This window comes from Entelurus aequoreus, linkage group LG02 (assembly GCF_033978785.1).
Source record: "Entelurus aequoreus isolate RoL-2023_Sb linkage group LG02, RoL_Eaeq_v1.1, whole genome shotgun sequence".
Lineage (NCBI taxonomy): Eukaryota > Metazoa > Chordata > Actinopteri > Syngnathiformes > Syngnathidae > Entelurus > Entelurus aequoreus.
In genome coordinates this window covers 9307892-9322891 of record NC_084732.1, presented here as the reverse complement: position 1 = coordinate 9322891, position 15000 = coordinate 9307892, and the positions used below count along the sequence as shown (strand labels likewise).

The window sequence follows — 15000 nt, the reverse complement described above, 5'->3', positions numbered from 1 at the left end:
ATCGATTAATCGAAGTAATAATCGACAGATTAATCGGTTATCAGATTAATCGTTAGTTGCAGCCCTACTTTACATCATACTTTACAATCCTCACAAAGGCTGAACAACTTTTCATGTCTTTCCAGGCTAGAGGCGTGATTTATAATCGAGAATTAACTTTCACCAACTCGGAGGCGACGCAGCAGCTCAATATGACAATATAGTGCATCTCTCTAAAAGTAGTTCCTCTGCGTTAGCCCTTATAATAACAATATCGCTAATACTTTTCAATATTCAGGTCACGACATGTAAATGGAGTCTTGTTGGCGCTTTTTGGATGTTTTTTTTTTTTTTAGAGGGCTTTATGGACTCTGTGATTTTTGAGGGTTTGAGTGTCAGTTTGCTTAAATACGTCAAAAAGCTCAATACAAATTTGGACAAAACTTTCCGGAAATGTCCGAGATGAAACGAGTAAGCTAGTATTTTTGGGTCCATCTGGGATTTCTGCTACATTATCTTACGTTTACGTTACGAGACTCAACTTCTGCATGCCAGCATCCCTACCTCCGCCCGCAGGTACGAAGATAGTAGCTGACTGACAAGAGGGTTCACTCAGTTTAAAAATTAAAAAAATGTACCGTATTTCCTCGAATTGCCGCCGGGAACATAGTATTCGCCTGCCTAGAGTTACAGCCGGGTCAAACTCGTTTCGCAAAATAATTACCATCGAGACAGAGAGACTTTTAAAACTGAAGAAAGATAAGGAAGACTTCTATAGGAGCTGCGCATGGACTCATTTATACCTAAAGGTAAGACCATAATAACGTTTTTTTTTTATTAAATGTGATTTTCATAAGGTAAGCGCCGGAGTGAGAAGAGGTTTTAAAATAATTAGCGCATGCCTGCCCATCCCGCATGCTTTTGGTAAACGCAGGAGTGAGAAGAGGTTTTTAATTAATTAGCGCCCCGGCGGCTATTCAAGGAAATACGGTATTTGATTAAAAGTTCAACATTCCAGTGGTGTGAAGGCCTCCCAAGCGTGTTTGTTGAGCGACGCCAGCAGGTATTTGTCAGCTTCAGCCTGCTTCCCGTCTGTCCGCTCGGCCCTTCGCCGCTTTACCCTTCGCCTAACGAGCGCCTGTTTAACGTTAAAGAGGCCTAATGAAGGGCCCGAGGCCCCCAGGAAGTTGGACTTTAAGGCCCGATGGACGTTTTTGTAAGCGGAACACCTGCTGTGTTTTTGTCCTGCAGCCTTCTGTTTGATGCACACTTCCCGCCTCTCAAGTGCCAATCAAGAATATAATACATTAATTATGGGCCTGCTTCATTGCAAGCAGCCCATATTGTTATTGCTCATACTTCAAACTTTATCATTCTTGCTCCGCACACGTCTCTCTTACACTTAATGCGAGACGAACCGGCCAACGAACCCCCACATATGTTATACCCTCGGAAAGGGGCTGTTCGCGCCGATGGCGGTACTTTAAATTGGGACCATTTCCTGTTACCGTGGAAACGCTATTCACAAATAAACGAAAAAAATGGGCCGCTAGAATGGGTACCTTTTTATAATGCCGGATATTAAACGGTGGAAATAATGCATACATGAAACAGTGAAAATAATGCGTACATGAAACAGTGAAAATAATGCATACATGAAACAGTGAAAGTGATGCGTACATGAAACAGTGAAAATAATGCATACATGAAACTGTGAAAATAATGCATACATGAAACAGTGAAAGTGATGTATACATGAAACAGTGAAAATAATGCATACATGAAACAGTGAAAATGATGCATACATGAAACAGTGAAAGTGATGCATACATGAAACAGTGAAAGTGATGCATACATGAAACAGTGAAAGTGATGCATACATGAAACAGTGAAAATAATGCATACATGAAACTGTGAAAATAATGCATAAATGAAACAGTGAAAATAATGCATACATGAAACAGTGAAAATAATGCATACATGAAAGAGTGAAAGTGATGTCATTTCCATCTATTTGATCTGGTTTTGTGTGTGTTTTGTCCAGGGAAACCAACATTCCGCTCATCGCCCTGGGTCTGAAGGAGACCAAAGAAGTCGACTTTTCGATGCCTTTCAAGGTGCGAACACACTAAACTAACTAGAAATACTCTGGAACTCAAAGAATATTTCAATATTTTGCTATGATATCTGCTTGAAGGCTTGAATTCAATGGCAAAAGAGCCCTGCTGTGAATTAGCATGCTAGTTTAGCATGTCCAATGCTAACACAAATGCAGATATTGTGTCTATTATTATTCTCAAACATCTAAAAGAATCAGAACTTCCTGACAAGGGCCCCACACTGAAAAATAAAAGCATGCGGGGGCCATTTTGATATTTTTCCATTTTCAAAACCAATAGGGCACCCTGTTTGAAAATCTTAAAAATACTGTAAGTCATATATTATTATTTATTTTTTTAGCACTTAAGTTTCTAGATCAACTTCAGGTCTATCTGTTGATATAAAGTTAAATATAAAAACATTTGTTATTGTTTAATGCCCTTTTTGTGAAAGAAAATACAGGTTTTTTTTTATGGCAAACACACAAAATATGCAAGTTTTCCCCCAAAAGAAAAATGTCAAAGTGTAATATTTGATGTGAAGTAATTGAAGCCTTAAATAAGTCAATAATCTATCTGTCCATTAGTTTAAATTGTTTTTATTTTTGTAATGTTTTTTTAATTTGTTTTTTTGCCCTTTTTGTCAAAGAAAAGTTTTTTTTTTTAACGGCAAACATAAAATGTGCAATATTTTCCCCAAAATATTTTTTTTTACTTTTTTTTTATGGCAAACACACAAAATATGCAAGTTTTCCCCCAAAGAAAAATGTCAAAGTGTAATATATGATGTGAATTAATTGAAGCCTTAAATAAGTCAATAATCTATCTGTCCATTAGTTTAAATTGTTTTTATTTTTTTAATGTTTTTTTAATTTGTTTTTTGTGCCATTTTTGTCAAAGAAAACTTTTTTTTTTAACGGCAAACATAAAATGTGCAATATTTTCCCAAAAATATAGTTTTTTATAGTTTTTTTTTTATGGCAAACACAAAATATGCAAGTTTTCCCCCAAAGAAAAATGTCAAAGTGTAATATATGATGTGAATTAATTGAAGCCTTAAATAAGTCAATAATCTATCTGTCCATTAGTTTAAATTGTTTTTATTTTTTTAATGTTTTTTTAATTTGTTTTTTGTGCCATTTTTGTCAAAGAAAACTTTTTTTTTTAACGGCAAACATAAAATGTGCAATATTTTCCCAAAAATATAGTTTTTTATAGTTTTTTTTTTATGGCAAACACAAAATATGCAAGTTTTCCCCCAAAGAAAAATGTCAAAGTGTAATATATGATGTGAATTAATTGAAGCCTTAAATAAGTCAATAATCTATCTGTCCATTAGTTTAAATTGTTTTTATTTTTGTAATGTTTTTTTAATTTGTTTTTTTGCCCTTTTTGTCAAAGAAAAGTTTTTTTTTTTAACGGCAAACATAAAATGTGCAATATTTTCCCCAAAATATTTTTTTTTACTTTTTTTTTATGGCAAACACACAAAATATGCAAGTTTTCCCCCAAAGAAAAATGTCAAAGTGTAATATATGATGCAAATTAATTGAAGCCTTAAATAAGTCAATAATCTATCTGTCCATTAGTTTAAATTGTTTTTATTTTTTTAATGTTTTTTTAATTTGTTTTTTGTGCCCTTTTTGTCAAAGAAAACTTTTTTTTTTTAACGGCAAACATAAAATATGCAATATTTTCCCAAAAATATATTTTTTACAGTTTTTTTTTATTATGGCAAACACACAAAATATGCAAGTTTTCCCCCAAAGAAAAATGTCAAAGTGTAATATATGATGTGAAGTAATTGAAGCCGTAAATAAGTCAATAATCCATAACAAAATTTATTTAAATTCATTATTATTTTTTAAGTAATGACAGTTTTAAGAAAACAATCCCACAAACATGTTTGGGAATGCAAATGTTAAAATAAATCATACATTCCTTTTTTTTTTTAACACTTAAGTCTCTAGATCAACTTCAGATCTATTTGTTCATTAGTTTAGATTGTTTTCATTTTTTCTAAATGTTTTTTATTTTATTTTTTTGCCCTTTTTTTATTTTTTATTTTTTTTTAAAGATAACTTTTTTAATTTTTTTTACAGCAAACATAAAATGTACAATTTTTCCCCAAAAATATTTTTACAGTTTTTGTATGGCAAACACACAAAATATGCAATATTTTCCTCAAAGAAAAATGTCAAAGTCTAATATATGATGTGAATTAATTGAAGCCGTAAATAAGTCAATAATCCATAACAAAATTGATTCAAATTCATTATTATTTTTTAAGTAATGACAGTTTTAAGAAAACAATCCCACAAACATGTTTGGGAATCCAAATGTTAAAATAAATCATACATTCCTTTTTTTTTAACACTTAAGTCTCTAGATCAACTTCAGATCTATTTGTCCATTAGTTTAGATTGTTTTCATTTTTTCAAAATGTTTTTTATTTTATTATTTTGCCCTTTTTTTTTTTTTAAAGAGAACTTTTTTTAAATTTTTTACAGCAAACATAAAATGTGCAATTTTTTCCCAAAATTATTTTTACAGTTTTTGTATGGCAAACACACAAAATATGCAATATTTTCATCAAAGAAAAATGTCAAAGTGTAATATTTGACATGATGTAATTGGAGCCTTGAATATGTCATTATTATTTTAGCATCGACAGTTTTAAAAAAAATCCCACTAAAATTCTCAAGGATCCAAAAGGGCCCTTTCATTTTTGGTAAAAATAAATTTTTAATTTTTTTTAACTTTTATTGCCTAATTTTTTAAAATCAACTTCAGATCTACCAGTCGATTATACGTTCTTGTTATTTGTCAACATACAAATCATGCAACATTTCCCCAGAAAATATTTCCAAGTGTAATATTTGATGTGAAATAATTGGAGCCTTAAATAAGTTAATAATTCATTACAACGTTGATTTTGATTCATTATTATTTTTTAAGTAATGACAGTTTTAAGAAAAAAAATCCCACCAAAATGTTTGGGCATTCAAATGTTAAGTCTTTACATCAGATCTATCTGTCCATTAGTTTAGATGTTTTTATTATTGTTTCAATGTTTTTTTTAATTAGTTTGTTGTGCCCTTTTTATCAAAGAAAAATGTGTACTTTTTTTATTTTTTTTTTACGGCAAACACATAAAATTTGCGAAATTTTCCCTCAAAATTTCAAAGTGTAATATTTGATGTAAAGTAATTGGAGCCTTGATTCATTATTCTTTTTTGAGCAATGACAGTTTTCAAAAGTAAAAAAATCCCACTAAAATTCTCAAGAATCCAAAAGGGCCCATTTCATATGTGGTAAAAGTAAATTACAATTAGGGCTGCAACTAACGATTAATTTGATAATCGATTAATCTGTCGATTATTACTTCGATTAATCGATTAATAATCAGATAAAAGAGACAAACTACATTTCTATCCTTTCCAGTATTTTATTGAGAAAAAAAAAAAAACAGCATACTGGCACCATACTTATTTTGATTATTGTTTCTCAGCTGTTTGTACATGTTGCAGTTTATAAATAAAGGTTTATTTAAAAAAAATTAAAAAAAAAAAAAAAAAAATTTTTTTTTTTTATAAGCCTCTGTTATTATTATTATAGAGGTTTATTTGAAATAGGGACAGATACAAAAACATAGACATCTGAAACAGTTATCCGATGCATGCATCACAGTGTTTGTAGCCAAAGCTAATTTACAACACTTGTCCCCAACAACAACAACAACAACAACAACATAGATCCAACATCATTAAAATAGGAAAATAAAAAATAGAGTGAGTTGATAATAATGATAATAGTAATAACACAGACAAAGTGCAAACTAGATAAAAGCATGCGCAAAGCATAGATCCAACGAATCGATGACTAAATTAATCGGCAACTATTTTTATAATCGATTTAATCGATTAGTTGTTGCAGCCCTAATTACAATATTTATTGTTTTACTTTCTTGCTTAATTTTTAAAATCAACTTCAGATCTACCAGTCAATTATACGTTGTTGTTATTTTTTTGTTTGTTTTATGCCCTATTTGTGGTAGAAAACTTCATTTTTCATGGCCGACATACAAAACATGCAACATTTTACCCCAAAAAATATTTCAAAGTGTAATATTTGATGTGAAGTAATTGTAACCTTAAATAGATTAATAATTCACAATAACAACATTGATTTTGATTCATTATTATTTTTTGGAGAAATTACAGTTTTAAAGGAGAAAAACAACTTTTTGCTGTTACAAGAAGAGATATTTCATCTTGTTTGTTCCTAAACAGGATTACATTGTTCTGCATTACAAGCAAGATGGCAGCAAGAAGAGATATTTCATCTTGTTTGTTCCTAAACAGGATTACATTGTTCTGCATTACAACCAAGAAGAGATATTTCATCTTGTTTGTTCCTAACAGGATTACATTGTTCTGCATTACAAGCAAGATGGCAGCAAGAAGAGATATTTCATCTTGTTTCTTCCCAACAGGATTACATTGTTCTGCATTACAAGCAAGATGGCAGCAAGAAGAGATATTTCATCTTGTTTGTTCCTAAACAGGATTACATTGTCCTGCATTACAACCAAGAAGAGATATTTCATCTTGTTTGTTCCTAACAGGATTACATTGTTCTGCATTACAAGCAAGATGGCAGCAAGAAGAGATATTTCATCTTGTTTCTTCCCAACAGGATTACATTGTTCTGCATTACAAGCAAGATGGCAGCAAGAAGAGATATTTCATCTTGTTTGTTCCTAAACAGGATTACATTGTTCTGCATTACAACCAAGAAGAGATATTTCATCTTGTTTGTTCCTAACAGGATTACATTGTTCTGCATTACAAGCAAGATGGCAGCAAGAAGAGATATTTCATCTTGTTTGTTCCTAACAGGATTACATTGTTCTGCATTACAAGCAAGATGGCAGCAGCTTCGAGAACGAGATCGCCGACCTGATGGACCTGCGGCAGGTTGGTGGCGTCCATGTTCTGCCTCACCATTTTTGCACCAGTCTTTCCTTTGATGGATCAGCTGCTGTGTGACGTGCAGGCCTGCAGGACGCCAAGTCGCACGGAGGTGGGGGTGGAGCTTCTGGCCAACTACTTCAACCATCTTCCTCTGATGGAGAGTCGCTTCTTCTCACCCACGCATCACACTGGCCTCTTCTTCACCTGGTAATGATCCTCACTTCTTCTTCTTCACCTGGTAATGCTCCTCACTTCTTCTTCTTCACCTGGTAATGATCCTCACTTCTTCTTCTTCACCTGGTAATGATCCTCACTTCTTCTTCTTCACCTGGTAATGCTCCTCACTTCTTCTTCTTCACCTGGTAATGCTCCTCACTACTTCTTCTTCACCTGGTAATGATCCTCACTACTTCTTCTTCTGGCCTCTTCTTCACCTGGTAATGCTCCTCACTTCTTTTTCTTCTGGCCTCTTCTTCACCTGGTAATGCTCCTCACTTCTTCTTCTTCTTCTGGCCTCTTCTTCACCTGGTAATGCTCCTCACTACTTCTTCTTCACCTGGTAATGCTCCTCACTACTTCTTCTTCTGGCCTCTTCTTCACCTGGTAATGCTCCTCACTTCTTCTTCTTCTGGCCTCTTCTTCACCTGGTAATGCTCCTCACTTCTTCTTCTGGCCTCTTCTTCACCTGGTAATGCTCATCACTTCTTCTTCACCTGGTAATGCTCCTCACTACTTCTTCTTCTGGCCTCTTCTTCACCTGGTAATGCTCCTCACTTCTTCTTCTTCTGGCCTCTTCTTCACCTGGTAATGCTCCTCACTTCTTCTTCTTCTGGCCTCTTCTTCACCTGGTAATGCTCATCACTTCTTCTTCTTCACCTGGTAATGCTCCTCACTACTTCTTCTTCTGGCCTCTTCTTCACCTGGTAATGCTCCTCACTACTTCTTCTTCTGGCCTCTTCTTCACCTGGTAATGCTCATCAGTTCTTCTTCTTCACCTGGTAATGCTCCTCACTTCTTCTTCTTCTTCTGGCCTCTTCTTCACCTGGTAATGCTCCTCACTACTTCTTCTTCTTCTGGCCTCTTCTTCACCTGGTAATGCTCCTCACTACTTCTTCTTCACCTGGTAATGATCCTCACTACTTCTTCTTCTTCTGGCATCTTCTTCACCTGGTAATGCTCCTCACTTCTTCTTCTTCTGGCCTCTTCTTCACCTGGTAATGCTCCTCACTTCTTCTTCTTCTTCTGGCCTCTTCTTCACCTGGTAATGCTCCTCACTACTTCTTCTTCTTCTGGCCTCTTCTTCACCTGGTAATGCTCCTCACTTCTTCTTCTTCTTCTGGCCTCTTCTTCACCTGGTAATGCTCCTCACTTCTTCTTCTTCTGGCCTCTTTTTCACCTGGTAATGCTCCTCACTTCTTCTTCTTCTGGCCTCTTCTTCACCTGGTAATGCTCCTCACTACTTCTTCTTCTGGCCTCTTCTTCACCTGGTAATGCTCCTCACTACTTCTTCTTCTTCTGGCCTCTTCTTCACCTGGTAATGATCCTCACTACTTGTTCTTCTGGCCTCTTCTTCACCTGGTAATGCTCCTCACTTCTTCTTCTTCACCTGGTAATGCTCCTCACTACTTCTTCTTCTGGCCTCTTCTTCACCTGGTAATGCTCCTCACTACTTCTTCTTCTTCTGGCCTCTTCTTCACCTGGTAATGCTCCTCACTTCTTCTTCTTCTGGCCTCTTCTTCACCTGGTAATGCTCATCACTACTTCTTCACCTGGTAATGCTCCTCACTTCTTCTTCTTCTTCTGGCCTCTTCTTCACCTGGTAATGCTCCTCACTTCTTCTTCTTCACCTGGTAATGCTCCTCACTTCTTCTGGCCTCTTCTTGACCTGGTAATGCTCCTCACTTCTTCTGGCCTCTTCTTCACCTGGTAATGCTCCTCACTTCACTTCTCACTTGCCTAGTTTTCACAGCGGATCATAAGGCGCATTAAATGGGTCATATTATGTTATTTTTCTACATTTAAAAGACTTCCTGGTGGTCTACATAACATGGAATGGTGGATGTTGCATAGATGATGTTTTACTCATCATCTTCAAGACGCTTTTACGTGCCTGCACCACATTTCTGTAAATTGGCTTTTTACACCACATTACTCTTAATTGGCTTTTTACACCAAATTAATGTAAATTGTCTGTTTACCTCAATTTAGTGTAAATTCGCTTTTTACAGCAAATTACTGTAAATTGGCTTTTTACACCACATTAGTGTAAATTGGCTTTTTACACCAAATTTGTATAAATTTGCGTTTTACACCAAATTTCTGTAAATTGGCATTTACACCAAATTATTGTAAATTGGCTTTTTACACCAAATTTCTGTAAATTGGCATTTACACCAAATTATTATAAATTGGCTTTTTACACCACATTAGTGTAAATTTGCTTTTTACACCAGATTTATATACATTTGCGTTTTACACCAAATTACTGTTAATTGGCTTTTTACACCGAATTATTGTAAATTGGCTTTTTACACCAAATTAATGAAAATTGGCTTTTTACACCAAATTAATATAAATTGGCTTTTTACACCAATTTAGTGTAAATTGTCTTTTTACAGCAAATTACTGTAAGTTGGCTTTTTACTACAAACTTCTGTAAATTGGCTTTTTACACCACATTACTCTAAATTGGCTTCTTACACCAAATTTCAGCAAATTGTCTTTTTACACCAAATTAATGTAAATTGACTTTTTACACCAAATTTCTGTAAATTGGCTTTTTACACCAAATTTCTGTAAATTGACTTTTTTTTTTACACCAGATTACTCCAAATTGGCTTTTAACACCAAATTAACGTAATTTGGCTCTTTGCACCAATTTAGTGTGAATTGGCTTTTTACACCAAATTTATGTAAATTGACTTTTTTTACTCCAAATTACACTAAATTGGCTTTTTACACCAAATTTGTATAAATTGTCTTTTTACACCAAATTTGTATACATTTGCATTTTACACCAAATTACTGTAAATTGGCTTTTTACACCAAATGTGTATAAATTTGCGTTTTACACCACATTACTGTAGATTGGCTTTTTACACCAAATTAATGAAAATTGGCTTTTTACATCAAATTGATATAAATTGGCTTTTTACACCAATTTAGTGTAAATTGTCTTTTTACACCACATTACTCTAAATTGGCTTTTTACACCAAATTTTGGCAAATTGGCTTTTTACACCAAACTAATGTAAAATGGCTTTTTACACCAATTCAGTGTAAATTGGCTTTTTACACCAAATTTGTGTAAATTGAAATTTTTTACACCAAATTACTCCAAATTGGCTTTTTACACCAAATTTCTATAAATTGGCTTTTTACACCAATTTAGTGTAAATTGGCTTTTTATACCAATTTAGTGTAAATTGGCTTTTTACATCAAATTTATAAAAATGTAATTTTTTTCACCAAATGTGTAAATTGGCTTTTTACACATTACTCTAAATTGACTTTTTGCACCAAATTTTTGTAAATTGGCTTTTTACACCAAATTTTTGTAAATCAGCTTTTTACACCAAGTTTTTGTAAATTGACTTTTTTACACCAAATTACACTAAATTAGCTTTTACACCAAATTTGTGTAAATTGGCTTTTTAAACCAAATTTATGTAAATAGACTTTTTTTTACACCAAATTACTCCAAATTGGCTTTTTACACTAAATGACTCTAAATTAAAAAACACTTTTAACTGCAAAATTCTGGCGACTGAGCTGCTACTTTTTTTTACCGTAAAATCTCTGTTGCCTGTTTTCACAGTGCGTTACTGTAAATGTAAAAAGGTACCACTGGTGATGTTTTCCCAGTCAAATCTTGTGTACGGTGCAGCCATGCCAACATGCCATCCATGACGGAAAGAGGTCATTATGAATACGTTGTACGTTTCGGGGGCAATTGGAATGACACGACGGCCGCCCCTGCTTACGGCGCATGGTGTTATTAGGCTCAGTGTTGATTTTAGTGGAAAAAGTGAGAAGTAAAGCGTGTGTGGTGTCCCCGCAGGTACGACTCCTTCACAGGTGTTCCCGTGTGCCAACAAAACCTGTCCCTGGAAAAGGCCAGCATCCTCTTCAACATGGCCGCCCTCTACTCCCAAATGGGCACCCGCGGCGACCGGCAGACCTGGCCGGGCCTGAAGGAGGCCATCTCCGCCTTCCAGACGTCCGCAGGTACTCTCTGGCGCAGGTCCGCCTCCGGACCACGGCCCCTACTGACCGGCAGCTCTCGCGCAGGCATCCTGAACCACCTGAAGGAGACCTTCACGCACACGCCCAGCTACGACATGAGCCCTGCCATGCTGGCCATGCTCATCCGCATCATGCTGGCTCAGGCCCAGGAGTGTCTCTTCGAGCAGCTGGCTCTGCCCGGCGTCCGCAACGAGGTCCTCACGCTGCTCACGATGGCCCAGGAGGCCGCCAAGGTGAGTAAGGGGGGGCGTGGCCACCTCCAACCACACACACACACACTCACACGCTCCTCTCTCACCTGGCCAGGTGTCGGAGACCTACGACCACGTCCACCAGTCCATGATCCAGACGCCGGTCAAGGACAACGTGCCCTTCTTCTGGTCCACCATGTCTCAAGTCAAGACCAACCACTACCGCTCCATGGCGCACTACTTTGTGGCCTCCGCCCTCCTGGACCACCACGGTAAGACACGCAAATAGTATCAATCAATGTTTACTTATATAGTCCTGAACCAGCAGTGTCTCAAAGGGCTGCACAAGCCACAACCACACAAGTACTCTTTCAAACTTGTCAGACCAGTACAAGTTGACCCTGGTTTTACGTACAAAAGCGTCAGTTTTCCCGCAGAATCCAGTCCCCATGCGAGAAATTCCACTCAGTCTGCATATTTTTATTTTTTTTACAATGCAAAATAATCCTCCAAGGGCCCAAAGTGACAGCACTTTGATAAAGAAGGCGAGAAGCACAATTGAAAATTGGAGTCTCGAGTAAAAAGTAAAAATACTAACTTTTATATTTCATGTTGTTTCCTGCATGTCAAACTACCGTATTTTCCACAAGCCACACCCACTAAATTGTAGAATAAACAACATATTTTTCCGCGTATTAGCCGCAGATTGTGAAATGAGTTATATTTTATAAGTATTTCTTTACATACTTTATTTCCAAACGGTGCCAGCAACAAGGCAGTAAAACGGCGTATCAAACAAAACAGAAGTCATCGCCATGGACCCACTAGCTGCGCAAGCTAGCTCTCCAGTCAGCTAAACACACTCGATAACTCCACGCTGACGTCGTTGTCAGTCGATAATACTAATAACAGACTTGTAAACGTGTTAGCATATTAGCTTGATTACATTGCGATAGCACGTACAAATATGCATGAAAACACTCCTACAGACGTCACACACGGGACGGCTTAGTAAGTAGGAATTGTTTTAGTTATATTGTAAAACTCACTAACGTTGCTTTTTAAACCAAATTAGTGTAAATTGGCTTTTTACACCAAATTTCTGTAAATTGGCTTTTTACACCAAATTTGTGTAAATTGACTTTTTACAGCAAATTACTGTAAATGGGCTTTTTACACCACATTACTGTACATTGGCTTTTTACGCCAAATTTGTAAAAATTTGCGTTTTACGCCAAATTACTGTAAATTGGCTTTTTACACCAAACTTCTGTAAATTGGCTTTTTACACGAAATTACTCTAAATTGGCTTTTTACACCAAATTTGTGTACATTTTTTTTTTTACACCAAATTTGTGTAAATTGTTTTTTTTACACCAAATTTGTGTAAATTGGCTTTTTAAACCAAATTTGTGTAAATTGACTTTTTTACACCAAATTTGTGTAAATTGGCTTTTTACACCAAATTTGTGTAAATTGGCTTTTTACACCAAATTTGTGTAAATTGACTTTTTTACACCAAATTTGTGTAAATTGACTTTTTTAACCAAATTTGTGTAAATTGACTTTTTTACACCAAATTTGTGTAAATTGACTTTTTTACACCAAATTTGTGTAAATTGGCTTTTTACATGAAATTACTCTAAATTGGCTTTTTACACCAAATTTGTGTAAAAAATTTTTTACACCAAATTTGTGTAAATTGTTTTTTTTACACCAAATTTGTGTAAATTGGCTTTTTAAACCAAATTTGTGTAAATTGACTTTTTTACACCAAATGTGTGTAATTTTTTTTTTACACCAAATTTGTGTAAATTGTTTTTTTTTACACCAAATTTGTTTAAATTGGCTTTTTAAACCAAATTTGTGTAAATTGTTTTTTTTACACCAAATTTGTGTAAATTGGCTTTTTAAACCAAATTTGTGTAAATTGACTTTTTTACACCAAATTTGTGTAAATTGGCGTTTTAAACCAAATTTGTATAAATTGACTTTTTTACACCAAATTACTCCAAATTGGCTTTTTACAGCACATTTGTGTAAATTGACTTTTTTACACCAAATTTGTGTAAATTGGCTTTTTAAACCAAATTTGTGTAAATTTACTTTTGGAGTGATGAAGGAAGAATTCATACGAGTAGAAACGCTACGGATGGCTAGAAGCCAGAAGGGCTAAATGGAGCAGTGAGCAAACAATAACAGACTTTTTAATTGTATTTGCTTGTTTTGTTTTTGAAACTATTTGCATCATGGCCGTCAGCGAATAAAATTACATGAACAGACGCATCGTTTTATAAGCTGCAGGGTTCAAAGCGTAGGGAAAAAAAACGACTTATAGTGCGGAATTTACGATATAATTATATCTCCGCATAATGTGTTTTGTTATTCTTTGTTACGGGACTTTTTTGTTGTTCATTTAGTTTTAAGATGTGCATTATTTTCACTTTGCCAAGCTATCGTGAGGCCGATCAAAGAGTCTGTTGGTGGAAATGACAAACAGGTTTTTAACGGTGCGCTCCTGATTAGCAGACAAGTTCTTCTCTTAGATCTCAAATATGTTCGCTATTTGTTGTACCTTCTAGTCGTTTTTTCTCCCATGACTTGTAAACCTCACTCGGTCTATTTATGTCAAACTTTATAATAACACCTTTTAGTTTTTTGGGTTTTTTTGTTTGTTTTTTTTGTCATAAAAAAATACAATCATGTGTGCTTACGGACTGTATCCCTTGCAGACTGTATTGATATATATTGATATATAATGTAGGAAGCAGAATATTAATAACAGAAAGAAACAACCCTTTTGTGTGAATGAGTGTAAATGGGGGAGGGAGGTTTTTTGGGTTGGTGCACTAATTGTAAGTGTATCTTGTGTTTTTATGTTGATTTAATTTTTAAAAAAAAAAATATATATATATATATATATTAGGGATGTCCGATAATATCGGTCTGCCGATAGTATCGGCCGATAAATGCGTTAAAATGTAATATCGGAAATTATCGGTATCGTTTTTTTTATTATCTGTATCGTTTTTTTTTGTTTTTTTTTAATTTTTATTAAATCAACATAAAAAACACAAGATACACTTACAATTAGTGCACCAACCCAAAAAACCTCCCTCCCCCCATTTCTTTCTGTTATCAATATTCTGCTTCCTACATTATAAATCAATATATATCAATAAAGTCTGCAGGGATACAGTCCGTAAGCACACATGATTGTGCGTGCTGCTGCTCCACAATCATGTGTGCTTACGGACTGTATCCCTGCAGACTTTATTGATCTATATTGATATAGAATGTATATATCATGTTTTTTATGTTGATTTCATTTAAAAAAAAAAAATAATAATAATAATAATAATAATAATAATAATTCTTGTGCGGCCACTTGGGGGCCACTGCATTAAGGCACTTTCAATTAGAGCTGGGCGATATGGCCGAAAACTATCTCGATGTAAATGTTTTATATTGGTCAATATAGATAATTATTCATATTTTTATGACTTATGG

General features: G+C 34.8%; 1 protein-coding gene across 2 annotated transcripts in view; it reads left to right on the top strand.

Moving 5' to 3' along the window:
- Window positions 1–15000, top strand: part of LOC133629952 (rhophilin-2-like) — a 76233-nt gene that overhangs the window by 36859 nt on the left and 24374 nt on the right. For both annotated transcript variants that reach the window (XM_062021113.1, XM_062021106.1), the window contains exons 4-9: window positions 2024–2096; window positions 6980–7057; window positions 7137–7261; window positions 11115–11281; window positions 11345–11532; window positions 11606–11762. In XM_062021113.1, the coding sequence (XP_061877097.1) occupies window positions 2024–2096; window positions 6980–7057; window positions 7137–7261; window positions 11115–11281; window positions 11345–11532; window positions 11606–11762 (788 nt within the window). The remainder of the gene's footprint in view (window positions 1–2023; window positions 2097–6979; window positions 7058–7136; window positions 7262–11114; window positions 11282–11344; window positions 11533–11605; window positions 11763–15000) is intronic.